This window comes from Mastomys coucha, unplaced genomic scaffold (assembly GCF_008632895.1).
Source record: "Mastomys coucha isolate ucsf_1 unplaced genomic scaffold, UCSF_Mcou_1 pScaffold21, whole genome shotgun sequence".
Lineage (NCBI taxonomy): Eukaryota > Metazoa > Chordata > Mammalia > Rodentia > Muridae > Mastomys > Mastomys coucha.
Window position 1 is genome coordinate 136,043,274 of NW_022196904.1, and position 21,721 is coordinate 136,064,994.

General features: G+C 41.4%; 1 protein-coding gene across 1 annotated transcript in view; it reads right to left on the reverse strand.

Moving 5' to 3' along the window:
- The window catches only part of CUNH11orf80 (chromosome unknown C11orf80 homolog), a 78,841-nt gene that overhangs the window by 30,083 nt on the left and 27,037 nt on the right, over positions 1-21,721 (reverse strand). The window contains 5 exon segments of the mRNA XM_031389190.1: positions 3,808-4,003; positions 4,592-4,663; positions 5,001-5,056; positions 8,350-8,433; positions 15,359-15,468. Coding sequence (XP_031245050.1) covers positions 3,808-4,003; positions 4,592-4,663; positions 5,001-5,056; positions 8,350-8,433; positions 15,359-15,468 — 518 coding nt within the window.

Below are 21,721 nucleotides of genomic sequence, written 5' to 3' on the forward strand. Positions count from 1 at the left end.
CTGTGTAGACACACAGCCAGCCTCCGTGTAGACACACAGCCAGCCTCCCTCTGTGTAGTCACACAGCCTTCCTCCGTGTAGACACACAGCCAGCCTCCCTCTGTGTAGTCACACAGCCTCCCTCTGTGTAGTCACACAGCCAGCCTCCCTCTGTGTAGACACACAGCCTCTCTCCGTGTAGTCACACAGCCTCCCTCTGTGTAGTCACACAGCCTCCCTCCGTGTAGACACACAGCCAGCCTCCGTGTAGACACACAGCCTCCCTCCGTGTAGACACACAGCCTCCCTCCGTGTAGACACACAGCCTCCCTCCGTGTAGTCACAGAGCCAGCCTCCCTCCGTGTAGACACACAGCCGGCCTCCGTGTAGTCACACAGCCAGCCTCCCTCCGTGTAGACACACAGCCGGCCTCCGTGTAGACACACAGCCAGCCTCCCTCTGTGTAGTCACACAGCCTCCCTCCGTGTAGTCACACAGCCAGCCTCCCTCTGTGTAGACACACAGCCAGCCTCCGTGTAGACACACAGCCAGCCTCCCTCCGTGTAGACACACAGCCTCCCTCCGTGTAGACACACAGCCTCCCTCCGTGTAGACACACAGCCAGCCTCCCTCCGTGTAGACACACAGCCAGCCTCCCTCCGTGTAGTCACACAGCCAGCCTCCCTCCGTGTAGTCACACAGCCTCCCTCCGTGTAGTCACACAGCCAGCCTCCCTCCGTGTAGTCACACAGCCAGCCTCCCTCAGTGTAGTCACACAGCCAGCCTCCCTCCGTGTAGACACACAGCCGGCCTCCGTGTAGACACACAGCCTCCCTCTGTGTAGACACACAGCCAGCCTCCGTGTAGACACACAGCCAGCCTCCCTCCGTGTAGACACACAGCCTCCCTCCGTGTAGTCACACAGCCTCCCTCCATGTAGACACACAGCCTCCCTCCGTGTAGACACACAGCCAGCCTCCGTGTAGACACACAGCCAGCCTCCCTCTGTGTAGACACACAGCCAGCCTCCGTGTAGACACACAGCCAGCCTCCCTCCGTGTAGTCACACATCCTCCCTCCGTGTAGACACACAGCCAGCCTCCCTCCGTGTAGACACACAGCCTCCGTGTAGACACACAGCCAGCCTCCCTCCGTGTAGACACACAGCCTCCCTCCGTGTAGTCACACAGCCTCCCTCCGTGTAGACACACAGCCTCCCTCCGTGTAGACACACAGCCTCCCTCCGTGTAGACACACAGCCGGCCTCCGTGTAGACACACAGCCGGCCTCCGTGTAGTCACACAGCCTCCCTCCGTGTAGACACACAGCCTCCCTCCGTGTAGACACACAGCCTCCCTCCGTGTAGACACACAGCCGGCCTCCGTGTAGACACACAGCCTCCCTCCGTGTAGACACACAGCCGGCCTCCGTGTAGACACCGGATGTAGCACAGCTCCTTGTGCTTCTATAGCCAGCACTTTTGCTGATCAAGCCATTTTTTGGTTTTTTTTTTTTTTTTTGAGACAGGAATTTCATAAGTTTTGTTCTAACTTATGTAAATTCAAGATGGCTCTAAACTCATGGAAATCCTCCTGTCTCACAAGTACCAACATTGCAGAAGTGACTGTCACATCTGGCTAGTTATAGGTGTTGAATGTGTGTACTATCATCATTTTGTCTGCTGATTATTTTTCCTTATTTTGTTCTTAATTTTTTCTTCTTTCCATGTAAGGTATTTATTAAGTAACATATCATGAAGTTTATATAGTTGAGTATAGGGCATTCTTGTGTCCTATAAAGATTTCTACTTTTTAGTACTCTGAAAAACTACTAGTTTCTTGTAAACAATGTGCATCTTTGGAATCTTGCCTCAAAGTTGTCAGATGGGATAAGAGGGAAGCTTCAAGTCTAGAGCTCATTATTATTATTCAGGAAAAATTTTCTGAACGCCAACCTGATGCCATGAAATACAAGCTTTTTATTTAGCCTGATGGGGACAGCAACCGTCCCAGCTTTGTGTGAGCCAGCCAGCACTGGCCCTGGAGCTATGGATCTGTGCATTTCTCTTCTTCCATTTTCTTTATTTAAGTTCTAGCTGCCTGACTCTCACATCACTCCCCTCAGATCCACCAGAGTCCAGGTGAGTATTTCCATGTGTGCCCCAGACTGGAGACTCTCTCATAGTCTGGCTAGGGGTCTCTTTAATACACAGTTCTATACAACTTGTTATATAAAACTCTGGGAATGTGACAGCCTTAATATTTGCCTTGACAAAAAAAGTGGTCATCTACTGTGTGCTGAGCAATTTTCCCTTATCCACAGTTTGAAGGAGTTCTGTTTACTTGGGTCATTGTAGAAGTCACACTGGGCTTAAAATAATGGTAATAGAGAATGGACAGCATTTACTTTTATCATGAAAATTAGCTGATAGGCTAATAAAGCAAAACTTAGGCTCGTGCCAGTGAGCTGAGAGACAAAAGGTTGACTGTAAAGCAGACTGGATGATTGATGAGCACAAAGGAAGTGAGGACAGATGCACAATGTCCAAATAAAATGTCTACTTGCCTTGTAAGAAACACCAAACACCTATGGTTTGCAATGCTAAGTTAAAACATTATCAATAATTGATTTATTCCACATATCTAGTCACCAAAAGTATGTTATGTCTGAAGCCAATATTACTGTATGCTCATGGAATGTAATATGGGAAGCTTCACAGTATCACAAAATGAAGCCATTAATGCACACAGCATACACATGTTCATTTTGTGTGGTACCGCAACACAATGTGGTTTATTTAAAAAATTTCCATTGTTACAAAACCAAAAACTTTTAAAATTCATGATATTTTAAATGAGTTTACAACTTTGTGATAGGCCACCTTCATAGCTACCCTGGGCCACAAATGGCCCACAGTGTGGGTTAGACATCCTTGTGTCTTAAGAAGCTTCACATCAATTATTATAGATTTTAAAAAATACCAACACCACAGCAGAAGAAAATCAATCCATGAGATACTATCACTTTAAAACTGAGAGGCAAAGAGGTGGCTGGGTGAATCAGTTGCCTCAACTACACAGCATGTACACCCATGCCCCAGCATGTACACGCATGTCCCAGTCTCAACACTGCACTACAGAACATCTGCTAACATGATAAGCCAGGTGGCTCACATCTACAATCCCAGCACTCGGGAGATGGAGACACAAGGACCTGAAGTCGAAGGTCACCCTCAGCTACATACTGAGTTTGAGTCCAGCCTGGTATATAAAGGAACCTGTCTCAAACACAAACAAACAAACAAACAGACAGATAGACGAACACCATTCCTTGCTCCAGTCTCTTTCAACTTCAGTCACAAACATTGGTTTCCTTATTATATCAATTCCTTCCAGTGATGACTTCTGCCTTTCTATATACATAGTTTTAACTGAGGACTCATTAGTCCTTATTCCACTTAACTCACTGAGTTAGCACTACTAACTCTTCTCCTTTAGCACCCTGAACGTGCTGTGAGATACTCTTGCCAAAGCATGCACTGGTTTCCCACCGCAGAGAATGAAGGTCACATGCCCTCATAAGGCATGTAAGGTCTACCACACTCAACTCCAACCATTTCTTCTGGTCCCATTGCTACCTTTCACTGTCTGTTATAGTTTTCAGTTCCCTGGCAAATATTTCAAAAGCCTAGAACAATTTTGGGTTATGCTTTTATACAAATCATACAGGGTTCTAAATAAATAATTCATATATAGAGACTTTGCTAAAATCAAAATTAAAAAGCCCTTATCTTCAAAGGCAATTGGTTGGAACCTGCTAAAAGGATATGGAAACTGAAGAAATCCTGTGCAGTTGGCCGGAGAAGCCCTTGGGGCTGGGACACAGAGCAGCAGCTGGAGTCAGTGTCAGTTCTCCCAGTAGGCCCATGTCAGCCTTGGCATCAGGGATGAGCAGTGGGGCCGGATGTCCTAGCACAGGGTGGATTCTGCTGCAGTGTGGTTCACTCCAATTAAACTTTGGTTTACTATTTAAAAACATACAAATTTAACTTTTTTCTTCAAGAAATTATTTAATGGGCATTTTAAATTCCTCAACTTCTCAGTATACACATAGCCCATTTTATCTGCATACAGTCAGACAAATGGGCATTCCAAAGATTATATCTTACCTCCTGTTTTTGTTGTCTCTCTGATAGTTTCTTAGTCTCAAATTATATTTTTTCCATTACAATTATATCCTATGGTTCCAAGCATATGTTTCCAAACACTCAAAGATCAGCACTTTGTCTGACAACTGTGAGCAAATGGCTTAAATAAAGGTGGCCGTGCGGTACTCAAGATGACTTCTGCATGCATTGTTCCTTCCTGTATGTAGGTCTGAGGCAACAATGAGGCTCTCATTCTTCCCAACAAAGAAGGTGGTTGACTTATTTATTGCCCAACACTTCTCTTCCAAACAGAAGAGATACAAGAAGAGAGAAGAGAAACAGAAGTGGAGGAGACAAGGAGAGGAAAGAGGAAAGGAAAAGACAGGCAGACCATTTCTAGCTTCTACCAATATTCATGCTCAAAATAGAAGAGAAAAGCAGGGGGCACAGTAAGCTTGCCTTTACCTCACATAGTGCTGAAAGCCTACAACAAGAGTGATTCCATTGAACAGTCTCAAAGTAGGTTCATTCTCTGCCCTGCAAATCAAACCAAAAATAAAATCTAAGTCATCTCTCAAATCAGTCATGATTTGACGTATGACTACAAATACCCAGAGATAACTGGAATTCAGCAACCAGAACCAAAAAAAAAAAAAAAAAAAAATTTAAGCTTATTCCCCTCAATGAAAGGGAGAAACATATAAGATTGAGATGAACATTTATTTTTTTAAAGTTAATGTAGAATAAGAAAATGTGAGGGTCTCAGGATTAGTGTCAAAGAAATTTTGAACTAAAAATTGAAATTGTAAACCTATTAGAAACCTGGGGCAATAATGTTTAAAAATCATTCAAAGCCATAAAACAGGTTACAGACCCAAAGATCTCTGCTGAGAGGATCCCATTCACCATTACACTGAAATTAAACTTGAGCTGCAAAACAGCAAATGAAGGGTGAGATTTCACAACAGGCAGGATAGAAATGTAAAACATCCACAGTAGAAGCAGTAGACACTGCGAGAGAAGAACTGTGCCTCACACACCCAACCCCCAGGACCATAAGTCTCAGTGCAGTGCAGCCTTCTGGTAGTTAATGACCAAAAAAGGACTTACAACACCCCTTCCCTGACAGGCCAGAACCCCACTAACACTGAGGCTGCTGAAACCAGTGCCCACAGCACCACATAAAACTGGTAGAGTCACAGGGGTCTGAGAACCTCATTTTGAACTCGGTGCAGTTGTGCCAGCAGTCCAGTCCGTGAGGACTCTGACTCCCTCCTCTCTGTTGTTCCTCAGCCTTGCATGCGTGTCTTGGGGTGGCTTTGCTTCCTTTTGCACTGCTCAGACAGACTTAAAGACTGTTTATGCTTCTCACTCACCTGACTCCAAGGTATCTTTACCTCCATCTCTCTCTCTCTTTTTTGTTTCGTTTTGTTTTTATTTTCCAAGACAGGGTTTCTCTGTGTAGCCCTGGCTGTCCTGGAACTCACTCTGTAGACCAGGCTGGCCTCGAACTCAGAAATCCATCTGTTTCTGCCTCTCAAATGCTGGGATTAAAGGCATGCGCCACCACTGCCTGGCTACCTGCATCTCTTATATTTCTTCTCTTATCTCTCCTTCTCTTCCTCTTCCCTGAATCCTCTCATTTTATGTCACAATTGTAGTCTTCCACAGATTTAACAATCCCAACTTCCCCTGCCCAGCTACTTTTACCTACACCAATTATTTTCAAAGTCTTATCCTTGCCCACTCTCCTTCTCTCTGGCTTCTAATCTGTTGCAAATCAGCTTTTACATTTTTTAATTATCTGTAGGTGTTCACACTGGTGCAGTGTCACCAGAGGCCAGAAGAGGGTGTCTGATTCTCTGGAGCTGGACCTGACATGAGTCCTGGGAACTGAACTCAGGTACTCTTGCAAAGGCACATACTGCTCATTATTTTACAAAAGATTAGAAGTGGGAGGGAAGACTAGAGTGTGCTTAACTACTGAGCCATCTCTCTTGCTCCCAACTCCTCATCTTATGGACTAAACTCAGAGTAGAATCCATACTACTCTTGGTTGTTTATTATGAAGTATGGTCCACTGTCATTAATTGGTAGACATTTGTATACAATACAGAGCAGCTGAGCTGCAGCTGCTCTTCCAGTCATTTCCTAAGAAAACAGAACTTAACACCAGGTACCCTGAGCTCCTGGACTGAAGAATTATTTTCTGAAGTAAACATTGAACTCTATCACATCCAAGCCCTACTTGAAAATTGTGAAGACTTCAACTGACTAAAGCAAATAAACCAAATAATGAAACAACATCAGATGGTAAATCCCAGTGTAGTAACATAAGAAATGGAAATGACTAAGACAATATAACACCTCCAGGATTAATAACCATATAGAAATTCTATCTAAGGAAAATATGGTAGCTGAAAGCCCAGACAGAACTCAAAAGAATGGTTATGAGTATTCAAAGACACAAATGAAATGAATGAAATATGGAAGGCAGTGGTTATTATAAAAGAGGAATTCCACAAACAGAAGTACTGAAGAAAAAGAAGCTGAAGCACTGGAGGGAAAAACATAGTATGTCAACTAAAAGAACTCTGGAAAGTCTCATCAATATAATGGGTCAGGAAGGAAATAAAATATTTGTGTTTGAAGACAAAGCAGAGAAAGCAGAAGGACCATGAAGATGGACACACAGACACAGACCCAGACCCAAACACACACACACACACACACACACACACACACACACACACACACACACACAATAGTTAAACAAGAAAGGAATAGGAAAGACAAATACTATAAAACCAGCAAAATGGCAGAAATCAATACACATCTTTCATTAATGACTCTGAATATTAATGTCTTAATTTCCCCACACAAGGCAAAGACTAGTAGACTGGGCCAGAAACTAGGAACCTTTTATTTGTTGATTCTAACTACTTCGCAGCAAAAGGTGGACACTTCTGAAGGACTGAAAAAGGTATTCAAGTAAATGCTCCTAGGAAAGAGGCAGCTGTTGCTGTTCTAATATCTGACAAAATAGACTTCAAACAAAAACTAGTGGGAAAAGACTGTCACAGGCTGTCACTAATTAAGGAAAGAAATATGTCAAGAATATAACAATTCTAAAACTTGTGTGCTCCAAATAGGTGTACACAATTTCCTAAAAAATGTAACTAGATGTAAAGTCATAGATTAACTGCAGGAAAATAGTTGTGGGTATCTTCAATATTCTCACCAATTGACAGTCAATCCCAACAAAAAAATAGATAGTCAGAATCAAATGACATCATAGATAAATGAACTTAATACAAATCTACAGAGCATTACAGGATACAGAGCAGCCTACGTCACCTTCTCTCAAATACAACATAGGTTAAGACACAAAGAAAAGTCCTAACAAATACAGGAAAACTAAGTAACTCTTTGTGTTCTATCTGATCACAAAAGGCTAACATTTCACACCAACAAAAAGGAAAACTCTACAACACACACAGACAACACAACTACAGTATGATACAAACAACACACTACAGAATGATAAAAGATTCTTGGAGAAATCAAGAGATAAAGACATTCCTAGGGACAAATGAAAATGAACACAACATACGGAGATGTATGGGGTACGAAGCTTGCAGGCCTCAGAGAGAAATGTAAAGTTCCAACTAAGAAATGAAGTGACCAAACCACATATCTTAGAGCTCCAGAAAAAGAATGAGCCTCAAGCCAGCAGACAGAAAGAAGTCACTCACAATCAGGGCAGGTATTAGTAACATGGAAAGAAAAATAAAGATAAGCAAGATAGATACGGCCCTAGCCAAAACTAACTAACAGAAAGAGAAGACCCAAGTTAATAAAACTAGACCTGAAAAGGGAACCATACAACAGATGCCAGTGCAATTCAGGGAATCATTAGGTCATATATATATATATATATATATATATATATATATATATATATGTATGTATGTGTATATATATATATATATATATATATATATATATATATTCCTCTAAACTAGAACATCTAAAGCTCATGATCTACCAAGATTAAACCAAGGCGAAGCTGGCTTGGTGACACATACCTTGTATCCCATACTCCAAGGGCAGGCAGACCTTTGAGTTCTAGGTTAGCCAGGGTTACTCAGGTTCTTGTTTTGGCGTTGTTTTTAAAGAAAACATAGATAAACTGATAATATTTAAAGAATAAATAACTTAACCTTGTGATGAACTATGATGATTTTTCGTAAAAAATGCTTTATAACCAGACAGTCTGTCATCAAACTTCGAGGATTTTCATCAACCTATAACAAGAAAACACAACCTTAACCCCAACAGTGCAAATGAATCAAGTAGACATTTCCTCCTAGAAAAGTAGATATTTAGGTCAGTTTAGGGATATTCATGGAGACATAAATGGGAAAACAAGAAATGTGCAAAAAAGTGAAGATATGGAATTGACCCAGAAACCTACTTCAGCAGGGCAGTGGTGGTGCATACCTTTAATCTCACTACACAGGAAGCAGAGGCAGGCCAATCTCTGTGAGTTCGAGGCCAACCTGGACTATAGAGTAAGTTCCAGGACAGTCCCAGCTAGACAGAGAAACCCTGTTTCAAACACCCACTCCTCCAAACCCACTTCATGGAACTTCAAGAGACACAAGAATAAAAGACAAGTGTAAACCTACAATGTCAAAACCACTTTTTGAAACATATCTGGAGTAATTAAAACTGGAGATGAGTAATTCTGTCATTATTGTCTAATGTGCTTTAGGGTGATCTGTATTGAGAAGAGAAGTGAAGGGTTGTGGAGATGAGCAGTTAGTAAAGTGAGTGCCTTGTAAATATGAGGATGTTCTTTAATAATTTCCTGGAGATTGAAACTGTAGGGAATGATTGTACAGGGAAGCTCTTCAAGATAGAAGTAAACAACTCAAAATAGCTTCAGGAAGTTCCTGAAACAGATCAGATACACTAGACCTCTTTCTCCCCAAGAATAAACAGTAAAGACTTTGGAGAGTCACTCTAGGACAAAGCCAGCCACTTGAAAGAAAGGTAAACCAGCCAAGCTGGCTTGGAGAGGTTTAAAAGAGCCACCTGGAAAGGACACTCTCCAACCAGCTGAGCTGCCTGCAGGCTTATACAGTGAGCTCCAGGTTCCCAGCTTTGTGAGTTACCCATGCTGGGGTGGACCTTGGTAATGCAGCTGTTTTGAGTCATTTTTGCTCCTGTAACTCCTGACCCATTCCTCTGTAAGTGTACACCCAGCCATCTTAGATCTTTTACCAACACAGCAAGTGTAGTCCACAGCCTATGACTGGCTCTTAAAGTGGACAATTTACTATTCTCTGTTGACCTAATATAGCTTGCTTGGTACTTCTAGTCTGCTTAGATGCAGTACCTGTTTTCTGTTTCTTTCAAATCTTATATATCTAAATTATAAAACTTTTTACATTGTCATATAAGTTACTTTTTTTCTCCTACTGAACTATGAACCTTTCCAATTTGTAGGTTTTATTCCTATAGACCCACATATATGCAAATAAGTTATATTGGTGTTTTATTGTTTCTTTGTGAATATCACATCATGTACCCCAATCCTACTCATTTCCCAGTCTTTTCATATTCACCCTACACCCTTGTAACCTCCCCACAAAAAAATTAAAATTAAAAAACAAAAACTTGCCATGGAAGCTGCAGTGTGTCAGTGTGTCACACAGTATACCCCTTTGTCCAGACAGCTTTACTTGCAAATGTTCACTGTACTGAGTCACTGATCTGGTTCAAGGCCTCTGGCTTCTGCTACAGCATCAATACTAGACCCTCATAGAGACTCCTCTCAGATCTCTAGCTCCTCCAGTCCTTTCTCTTCCTCTTCTGTGGGATTTTCTGAGCTCCACCTAATGTTTGCCTGTGGGTCTCTGCATTTGCTCCCATCAGTTGCTGGGTGAAGCCTCTCTGATGACAGTTATGCTAAGCTCCAGTCTACAAGTGCAGCAGAATATCATTAGGAATCATTTCATTGACCTTTTTCTCAGGTCGTGTTGCATGCTAGCCTAGGTCTCTGGGCTATCCTGCTTCTGGTTCCTGGCACTACAGGCAGTGTCAGTCATGGGCTCCCTCTTGTGGCATGGGTCTCAAGTTGGGTCAGTCAACTCCCTCAAGATCTGAGCCAATTTTATCCTAGCACATCTTGCATGTAGGGCAAATTGTAGGTCAAAGGTTTTATAGCTGGGCTGGTGTCCCAACCCCTCCACTGGAAGGCTTGCCTCGTTACAGAAGATGGCTGCTGGTTCAGGCTCTGTATCCCGCATTACTAGGAGTCTATCCCACTCCCTTTTTCAGCAGATCCATATGTCCCACCCCGGAGTCCTCCTTGTTACTTAGCCCCTCTGGGTCTACAGATTATAGCATGATATCCATTTACTTAACAGCTAATATCCACTTATAAATGAGTGTCTTTCTGGGGTCTGGGTTACCTCATTCAGGATGATTGTTTTCTAGTTTCACCTATTTGCCTGCAAATTTCATGTTCGAGACAGAGTTTCTCTGTGTAGCCTTGGCTGTCCTGGAACTCACTCTGTAGACCAGGCTGGCCTCGAACTCAGAAATCCAACTGCCTCTGCCTCCCAAGTGCTGGGATTAAAGGTGTGTGCCACCACCGCCTGGCTTCCATGATAGAACAATACTCCATTATGTAAATCTACATTTTTTTTTTTTTTGGTTGAGGAAGTGTTCTTGTGGAGCATCCTTTGGGTATGTATGTGCCCAGGCGTGGTACAGCTGGGTCTTAAGGTAGATCGATTCCTAATTTCCTGAGAAACTAACATATTGATTTCCAAAGTGCTTTTTTTTTTTTTTTACAAGTGTGCACTCTCAATAGCAATGGTGAAATGTTCTCCTTGCCCCTCATCCTCACTAGCATGAGCTATTACTTGTGTTTTTGTTCTTAGCCATTCTGATAGTTGTAAGACAGAACTTCAAGGTAGCTTTAATTTGCATTTCCATGATACATAAGGATGTTGAACATTTCTTTATATGTTTCTGGGCTTTTTGACATTCCTTTCTTGAGAATTCTCTGTTTAGATCTGTACCCCATTTTTAACTGGGTTATTTGATTTGTCAATGTCTAGTTTCTTGAGTTCTTTTTTTTTTCCCTTCTTGCTCTGTCCCCACTCACTCCAGCCCAAAGATTTATTTATTTATTATATGTAAGTACACTGTAACTGTCTTCAGACACACCAGAAGAGGGCATCAGATCTCATTACAGATGGTTGTAAGCCACCATGTGGTTGCTGGGATTTGAACTCAGGACTCTCGGCAGAGCAGTCAGTGCTCTTAACTGCTGAGCCATCTCTTGAGTTCTTTATGTATTGTGGATATTCACTCTATCAGAAGTAGATGTGTTGAAATTTTTTTTCCAACCCTGTAGGCTGTTTTGTCCTATTGACAGTGTCCTTTGCCTTACAGAAGCTTTTCGGTTTCATGAGGTCCCACTTATTAATTTTTGGTTATAGTGCCTGCTCTACCGTTGTTCTCTTTGGGAAGTTGTCTCCTGTGCCAATTCGTTCAAGGATATCCCCCACTTTCTCTTCTATCAGGATCAGTATATCTGAATTTTATGTTGAGGTCTTTGATCCACTTGGACTTGAGTTTTGTGCAGGGTGCTAGATATGGATCTACTTGCCTTCTTCTACATGCCAAAGCCAGTTTGACCAGTATCATTTGTTGAAGATGCTTTTTCCCATTGCCATCCATTTTACCATTCAATACTATTCCAAAAAAAAGTATAAAACTGGATAAAGTTCTTGTTTATTTGTTTGTTTGTTTTTGTATGTTTAGTCCTGGCTGTCCTGGAACTCACTATGTAGACTAGGTTGGCCTTGAACTCACAGAGATTCTCCTGCCTCTGCCTCCCAAGTGCTACCACACTTGGTTTAAATCTGGATAAATTAAGATAAGGTTTTATGAAATCATACTGCATTGGAAGGATATGTTACCCAACCTAATGCAGAGAGTCATAGAAACATCAAAGTCACAATCTCTTTTACATGAGACATTTCCCAGAGACTAATTTTCTTCATATGGCCAAGTTAAATAGATCATTTAGTAAAGTCTTTTCATGAGTGTTTCAACTGATGTTCGGTGTAAATCTTGCTACCTGACACTACACACACACACACACACACACACACACACACACACACACACACACACACACCCCTCCAATCCTACAATGAAATCTCTAGCACTCTCTTAGCACTCTCTTCATTTAAATACCTTTTAAATAGCTATCTGATATTAGAGACAGGGAGATGTACTAGAAATGATGCTTTAAGGGAAGTCCTTGCTCCTTTGAGGATAACGCCACCTGGTTTACTATTTTACCTCTCATCTCCAGCACAGGCTTACTCCTGGTCACTAAGCTCACATATCCCCTTTGTACTTCAAGATTGAATTTCATATTCAAGTGCCTGACCAAGGAGCAAGGAGTGTAACTCAGTGACTGACTGTTCATCCAGCATTCTTGATGTCCTGGGTCCAACACCCGAATATTTTGACTGTCAAGAAGATGATCATATTAAGCAACAATTTAGTCTTAATCCCATGACCTCTTCAAAGACCACAATCTTGATTTACACTTATTTTTAACTATTTCCATAGTTACATCTTAGAACTGATTCTGAATACTTTAAACAAGCAGTTCTAAACCTTCCTTATGTTACAACCCTTTAATACAGCTCCTCATGTTGTGGAAACCCTCAACCATAAAATTTATTTTTGTTGCTACTCCCTAACTTTAATTTTGCTACTCTTATGAATCAAAATGTAAATATCTGATATGTGACCCCTGTGAAAGTGTCGCTTGACACCACTATGGGTTTCAACACTCAGGTTGAGAACTGTACTGGCTGGTTTTGTGTGCCAACTTGACACAGGCTGGAGTTATCACAGAGAAGGGAGTTTCAGTTGGGGAAGTGCCTCCATGATATCCAGCTGTGGAGCATTTTCTCAATTAGTGATCAAGGGGGGTAGGCCCCTTATGGGTGGTGCCATCCCTGGGCTGGAAGTCTTGGGTTCTATAAGAGAGCAGGCTGAGCAAGCCAGAAGAAGCAAGCCAGTAAGGAACATCACTCCATGGCCTCTGCATCAGCTCCTGCTTCCTGACCTGCTTGAGTTCCAGTCCTGACTTCCTTTGTGATAAACAGCAATGTGGAAGTAAGCTGAATAAACCCTTTCCTCCCCAACTTGCTTCTTGGTCATGATGTTTTGTGCAGGAATAGAAACCCTGACTAAGACAAGAACCATGCTTTAAACCAAAATGCCTTACTCTAATTGGAAAAGATACATACCAGTGTATTACCAGTGGCTTCTTTGATAAACCAAATTATATATACTCTAAAATGTTATATATGTACTGTAAATATTTGGTTTAATCACATGTAGATTTTTCTTAGGGAAACAGATTTGCAATAGAAAAAAAAGAGAAACTTTAATATTCTTTCAAGTGTCATAACCTCCTATATCCCAAGCTTATTTGATCTAAATTAAAATCTACTTTTCAGTATCTCAAGACCTCTAAACTGAGACCCCTTCTGGTAGGGTTAGGTGCCCTTCCTCTGTGCTAGGCAGCACTCAGTATGTTCCTCATCATGGCACACACCACACTGTTCTGTAATATTTGTTGACATGTGCACCTTTCCTTTACATTCCAAGCTCCTTAGAATCAAACACCACATTCTAAGAATGTGTACCCATGAGACCTATATAAGTGTGACTAATTTGAACAGACACTGGCTTCTAAATGAATAAATATTGCTCTAGCATTGACCTGTGTGAATCAGACGGATTAAGCTCTAATTCTTCCACTTTCATAAAACACTCAGAAAGTTGGCCCAATTCTCTGAGTTTCAATGTTGTCATCTGTAAAGTGGGGTGATAATCCTTCTTCCACCATGTCATAGAAGTGTCAGAGCCTTGAGTATTTGGAAATGTTATCCATGCGGGTTACTGCTTGCTCCAATTGGCTCACGTGCTCTTGTTTCTTAGCATTGCTTTCCTTGGTTCACTGGAATCACCTTTTTATTCTTCTTGACGTCAGCGGTTCAGAGCTGACTAACCATTAATTGCTCTAGGCTGTTTACTTTTCATTCCCCTAAAGAAGATAAGGCACAGCCAGGGTATCAGCTGTCCTGATATTGTGCATGTTCCGTCCCCAAGGAATATGTAGTTATTCAAGTACGGAAACATATTTACCAGAACTTCCTGGAAGATTTTGGGTTTCATTTGTTTTAAGACCAGTTCTTATAAAGCCCAAGCCAGCCTAGAACCTGTGATGTTGCTGAGGATGCCTCTCAACTGATCTCTTGCCTCCACCTTCCACATGCTAGGACTGCAAATGTATGTCACCAAGCCTGGCCTAGGAAGAATGCTTAAATTATTCTAATTCTTTAGATCTCTATTACTTTCAACTAAGGAAAGATGGGAGACCAGAAAACCATTAAAGATAACATAGAAGGCAATTATTCTTATAAATCTTGGCTATAAAGATATCTATAAACCAACTACATAAAAATTTGTTCAAATGAGATTTTTGTTGGAAATATTTTATTATTATTATATTTATTTATCATCTGTGTACAAGCGTGCACACATCACACCATATGTGTGGAGGTCAGAGGATAATTCTATGTTGTTGGTTCTCACCTTCCACCTTGTAGAATGCTGGGATCAAACTCAGGTCATCAGGTGTGGTGGCAGGTGCCTTTTCCCATGAGTCATCTCACTGACTCTGGAATTCAAGTTTTATTCAACTGAAAGATGTACCACCCTGTCTCTAGTGCTCAGTTGACACTGAAGCCCTAGCCTCCAAAGTACAGGGATCACAGACACAAGCCATCACACCTCACCTAGATGGCAACCTGATCTTGGATTTCTAGCCTACAGAACTGTGAGAAAATAAATCTTTGTTGCTTAAGCCACCCAGTCTATGGTATTTTGTATAGAAGCTAAGCCTAATGCAGCCCCAAGGTCAACTGACTGTCAGCCTCTCAGTAGAACACAGACAGCAGGCTTTTGGGAGCTCCTGGATAATTTAATACCTGCACAGCTTCTTTATTTCACTCTACCTTCAAACTGTGATGGAACCAAGCTTTCTTTCCTGTAATTATGCCATTTTGTAAAAATAAGTCAAATGATCAGAGTATATAGAACCACAACAAAACTTGCCTCAAAAGTCATCTGGCAGGGTGCTATGCCTGAAGTATCTTGAGAACGGCCCCCCTCCTCTGAACCCAGAGTCAGCTTTGCAGAGAGCCTGGGCAGCACAGGCTGTATTTCTATATGGGAAGGAATGCCAACATCAGAACAGCATCAGGAGCCAAGAAGCCTTTACCTGATAAAAGATTACCTGCGAAAAGCAGGATATGGGAACTGGTTATACATCAGCAAATTCATTCAACATCTAGAATTACTTTCTAGAGGAAAAGATAGCTGTTTGCAGTTCTTTAGATTAGTTAAACCAATCTGAAATTTCAGTTTCCATAAAGTCATGTCCAGTGCCAACATTCTAGCTGATAGTCTTGCATTTTTCAACAAATCAGCTTATTAATAAACACAAGTCCATTAATGGAATTAATTTAGAGCTGAAAATGGAAAAGCTTAAGAATGACTATTCAGGCTTGTGCTTTTTAAACTATTGTAGCTCTTAACAAGAGTCAAATTCTCACCAATTTTAATTTAAGAATTAAGTTCTTTGTGTTTTGTATGTGTTGACTCAGAGCTAGCTTTCCACAAAGCAGCTGGGAGGGGCCTGGATTATCCACAACAAAGAGAATATCATAGTACCCACCATCTTTCTTCTTTATTTCCTGTACCAGAGTTACAAAACCAAAACAAAAACCTCCCACTTTAATAAAACAGTCCCCTGCAGAACAGTAAGGAATAAAGCCATTGTAACAAGTTAATTCAACTTTAAAAGTCTAATCACTAAATTCACCTTGAAATAATAATGTTTTAACTATTTAAACAAAAAGGTGTTTTCTCAAGATGAAAACTTAGACATTCATTTTAACAGAGACCATTCTGTTGTCAGTATGTTTTTTGAATGTAATCCAGCCCAGAAAGCACTGAATAACACGGCAGCAAGTTCATACCACCTGAAGCTCACTGACTCTGCCACTGACCTTGTCTCTGAACCCAGATACTCTGCTTCAGTCTTTAAGTCACCAGTGACTGACTGCCTTACCTAGAGAAACCTCCCTTTTCTGATTCAATCACTTTTCTGTGAAATAAGGAACAACTGTTTAAAATAGTAAGGTAGTACAGAAAATGAAGGGAACATTGATGCAGGAGAAAAGGGTTGTAAATATCTCTGAATTCTTTTTTATATATATAAATTAATTTATTTTCTACACTCCATATTCCATTCTTTAGAATAATCTTAATAACCATTTAAAATAAATTATGTTAAAAAAAATAAATTGTGTATTTTTTAAAGTGTCTACTCCAAACATCTCAATCTACACACCAAAAAAGGAAATGAACAAGCAAACAAGATAAAGACAGAACATCCAGAGTTAAATATATAATGGTGAAAGAATCAGACATACCAACTATTTCAAGATAAATTGAACCTATGTTGAAATCTCATGTTCATGTTCAAAATACACTCTAAAACAAATACTTTTAAATTTAATAAAAACACATTCATGGTGGGGAAAAAAAGGAAAAAGAAAATTCAATAATCCAGGATGGATAACAAAAAGAATGAGGCTTATTTGCTGCTAAGCCTGACAACCTGAGTTCAATCCCTGGGTCCCACATAGTGGAAAAAGAGAATGGACTCCTACACATTGCCCTCTGACCTCCACACGTGTACCAGGGCACGAGTAAGCACTGCCTGCTCACTTGAGGGATAGCTAGAGCAAAGGAAACTTTAGCCACTGTTCTGCTTCGTGGCAAAGGCTTTAGCAGTGTTATGTAAGCAGCCACAGAACCCAGGACTATACAATGCAGGTAGTGAGATGCAGGAGCTTTGGATGTCACTATCAAGGTAAAGTACAATCCAAGATGTATACCATTCAAGCATGCAAGGCTGGATGGAGCTCAGCAACCCTGAGGAACTCTGACCCACCAGTTGTCAACATGAGATATTTTCATACTGAACAGATCGTGGGCAACTGACTCTAAATCACTAAGCAACAAAGTTTGATACCATCAAACTTATAACACAGCAAACAACAACACCATACCTGAGAGTTAATAATGAGACATTGTGAAGGAATTAAAGGATTTGCAACCCCACAGGAAGAACAACAATATTAACCAACCAGGCTACCCCAGAGCTCCCAGGGACTAAACCATCAGCAAAGGAGTACACACGACTCCAGCTGCACATGTAGCATAGGACTGTCATACATCAATGTGAGGAGAGGTCCTTGCTCCTATGAAAGCTTGAGAGATGCCCCAGTGTAAGGAATCGAGGGCGGGGAGGTGGGAATGGGTGAGTGGGGAGAGGAACACCCTCATAGAAGCAGGGGGAGGGAGGATGGGACTGGGGGGTTTTGGGGAAGTGGGGAACCAGGAAAGGGAATAACATTTGAAATGTAAATAAAGAAAATATCCAATAAAAAAGAATAAAAAATGAAACATTGTAAAATAAATATCTATATCTTTAACAAAGAAAAAGAAGCCATGAAACAAGAATCCACTGTAATAAATTAAAGCAAAACTAATAGAGAAACATTTTTAGAAACTTGGGGTTTAAAGATACAATGTTTGAAATTAAAACCTCATAAATGGGGTCTGGAGAGATGGCTAAGTGGTTAAGAGCACTTACTGCTCTTGCAGCATGCCTGGATTTGATTCCCAGCACCTGCATGATGACTCGTAACTATCTGTAACTCCAGTTCCTGGGGCTCTGATGCCTTCTTTTGACCTCCACAGACATCAATCACTCATGAGATACAGATAATACATGTAGACAAAACACTTACACATAAAATGGATAAATCTAATAGAAATAAATCTTTAAAAATACTTATAAATGGTTCAACTGGATGAGAATAGACCAAAACAAAAGTTAGGGCATGAATGTTTTTAGCAATATTATTCATAACACAAAATGGAGCTCAAATATCTACCAAATGATAAGTACTGGGCTTAACAAAATGTAAGCTATCACTTCAGCCATAAAAAGAAATAAGGTACACACTGGCTAGTCAACTTGACATACAAACTAGAGTTATCTGAAAGGAGAGAAGCCTAATTGAGAAAATGCCTCTGTAAGATCTGCCTGCAAGATATTTTCTTATTTAGTTATTGATGGGGGAGGGTCTAGCCCATTGTGGGTGGTACCATTCCTGGACTAGTTGGTCCTGGGTTCTGTGAGAAAACAGGCTGAGCAAGCCAGTAAACAGCATCCCTCCATGACTTCTGTGTCAGCTCCTGCCTCCAGGTTCCTGCCTTGTTTGAGATCCTGTCCAGACTTCCTTCAGTAACAGTGACATGCAAATGTAAACCAAATAAACCCTTTCCTCCCCAACTTGCTTTTTGTCATGGTGTTTTGTTACAGCAATAGAAACACAAAGATACACTGTAACACAGAAAATCCTAATAAACCATGTTCATATTCCACAATATTCAAAATAGGCAAATCAATAGAGAAAAAAAATTAATGTTGCCAAGGCACAGGGATTGAGGCAAATAAAATGATTATCATTGGGTTCAGGATTTTTTTTAGGTGATGAAAATACTGGAATTAGATAAAACTTATGATTAGATGATAATTGAGAGCATATGATTAGATAATGAATTAAATAATTATTGAAATAGATGAAAAACAGGTGACCATCAAAGCATCAAAACAGCATATTATGACATGAGGGATTTATATTAATCAAGAGGAAAATAAAAGACATTAAGATAGATCCAAGAGAAGTACTGACAAAATTATTATAAGACAAAGACATATATAAGTTTCTATTTGAACAAACTAGCCAGGTACAAAGAAGTCTAATTTTCTAACAAACAAAACAGGGCTGGTGGGATAGTTGCACAGGCTGGCCCTGCAAGCCTGATCACAGTTCTATCCTTGGGTTGCATACTGGAAGGAGATAACTGACTCCAGATCATTGTTCTCAGACCTCCACCAACAGGCCATACCTGGAAAAGCCTTTACCCAACAGGGATGACTTCCCTGTGTCCCCACAGGTGAAGCCCCTTCTCCCCTAGGCTTTCTCAGCCTACACACGAGAGCCCCTCCCTGAGCCTGAGAGCCAGTAAATAAGGGAGAGTTACCTACAACAGGGGGTGGGTGCAGTTGGAACTCAACTGAGTCTCAGGACACTCTCTGCCCCTCTATGAGGGGGTGTAAGCCCAGCTGGGGCAATCCTTTTTTAAAGGGCACAGCTAAATCCCCCAAGATGGCAGTTGCTTGGCTTGGAGAACAGTCATAATACACACATACAAATATACAATCATACAATAAAATGTTTAAAAAGCCACATATCTAAACATACCACAACAAAACTCAGAATAACAGAGGTTAAAAAAAAAAAAAGAACCCTAAAAGCCATGGAACCATAAGTAAATAAAATGAATCAAAAGAAACACAAGCTAGGGCCAGGGCAATAGCTCAGTGGACAAGAGCACTTGCTGTGCACGCCTAGTAACCCGAGCTTGATCCCCAGGACTGTATCTTCCATCAGGAAAGGTGGAAGGAGAGAACCAAGTTCCCAACTTTGTACTCCAATCTCTGTATTTATGCCACTGCATGCACTACCCCCACCACTTCACCCCACCTGGCAACAGACACAATAATATGAGAGGCAGAGACAGAGAGGGACATTAGATTTCTTATCAGCAAAACTTAGTGCAAAAAGATGATCTGGTATCTGCACCTTCAAAGATGAGAAAAGTAACTTTGATTCTGGACCTTCTTGCCTCCCCTATCTCTTTTTTGAAGTATTGTGGATAGAACTCAAGATTTCACAAATGCTTTGCAAATATTCTATCACTGAGCAACACCCTCAACTTCTATGGACTTTAAAATATTTGTGTGCACACACACATGTGCCCACAGGCCAGCTTAAGGTGTCAGGTGTCCTGTTCTATTACTTTATACCTTATTCTCATGAACCAGTTCTTACCCTGGATCTGGAACTAAATTAGCAGCTAGCAAACCCCATATCTTCCTGTCTCTATCTCCTATAGTGACAGGGTTATGAAGAATAAGTTTTTACATGGGTTCTGGGAATTCTAACTCAGGTTCTCATTGAGTCTCTTCCCCAACTCCATATGGACTTTTAAAAATTAGATATTTTCTTTATTTACATTTCAAATGTTATCCCCTTTCCCGGTTTCCCCTCTGAAAAAGACTCCTATTCCCTCCCCCTGCTCACCAACCCACCGTTTCCCACTTCCTGGCCCTGGCATTCCCCTACAGTGGGGCATACAGCCTTCACAGGACCAAGGGTCTCTCCTCCCATTGATGACCAATTAGGCCGTCTTCTGCTACATATACAGCTGGAGCCATGAGTCCCACCATATGTACTCTTTGGTTGGTGGTTTAGTGCCTAGGAGCTCTGAGGGTACTAGTTACTTTATATTGTTGTTCCTCCTGAGAGGCTGTAAACCCCTTCAGCTCCTTGGGTCCTTTCTTTAGCTTCTTCATTCCCTGTGCTCAGTCCAATGGATGGCTTGAGCCTCTACTTCTGTATTAGTTGGGCACTGTCAGAGCCTCTCAGGAGACAACTATATCAGGCTCCGGTCAGCCAGCACTTGCTGGCATCCACAATAGTGTCTGGGTTTGGTGATTGTATATGGGAAGGATTCTCAGGTGGCACAGTCTCTGGATTGTCCTTCTTTCAGTCTCTGCTCCATAGTTTGTCTCTGCAACTCCTTCCATGGGTATTTTGTTCCCCCCTTCTAAGAAGGATTGAAGTATGGACTTTTAAAATAAGTAACTACTATTAAAAAATAAGAAATTTGGCTGAGCAGTGGTGGCGCACGCCTTTAGTCCCAGCACTTGGGAAGCAGAGGCAGGCGGATTTCTGAGTTCAGGCCAGCCTGGTCTACAGAGTGAGTTCCAGGACAGCCAGGGCTACACAGAGAAACCCTGTCTCGAAAAACAAACAAACAAAAACAAAAACAAACAAACAAAAGAAACTTGGGCTGGAGAGATGGGTCAGCCATTAAAGGTAAACAGGCAACCAAAAATACAAAAACCAATAAACAAAACTTATCTGGCAACAAGAGCTCAGAAGAACCCTTGGTTACCATGTATAATGTCCTTGGTTCAATTTATAACCCATGCAGAGCAAAGGAAGGAAGGAAGGAGGGAGAGAGGGAGAGAGGGAAGGATGGGAAGGGAAATAGCGAGGGGGAGGGGGAGGGAAAGCAAGAAGGGGGAAAGAGAAGAGCATAGAAGAGCAGAGAAGAGGAGAGGAGAGGAGCATGGAGGGGAGGAACTGAGGAGAGGAGATTGATTTTAAATATTTATCAGGGGTCAAAGAGATGGCTCAGGGGGGCTGGTGAGATGGCTCAGCGGGTAAGAGCACTGACTGCTCTTCTGAAGGTCCTGAGTTCGGA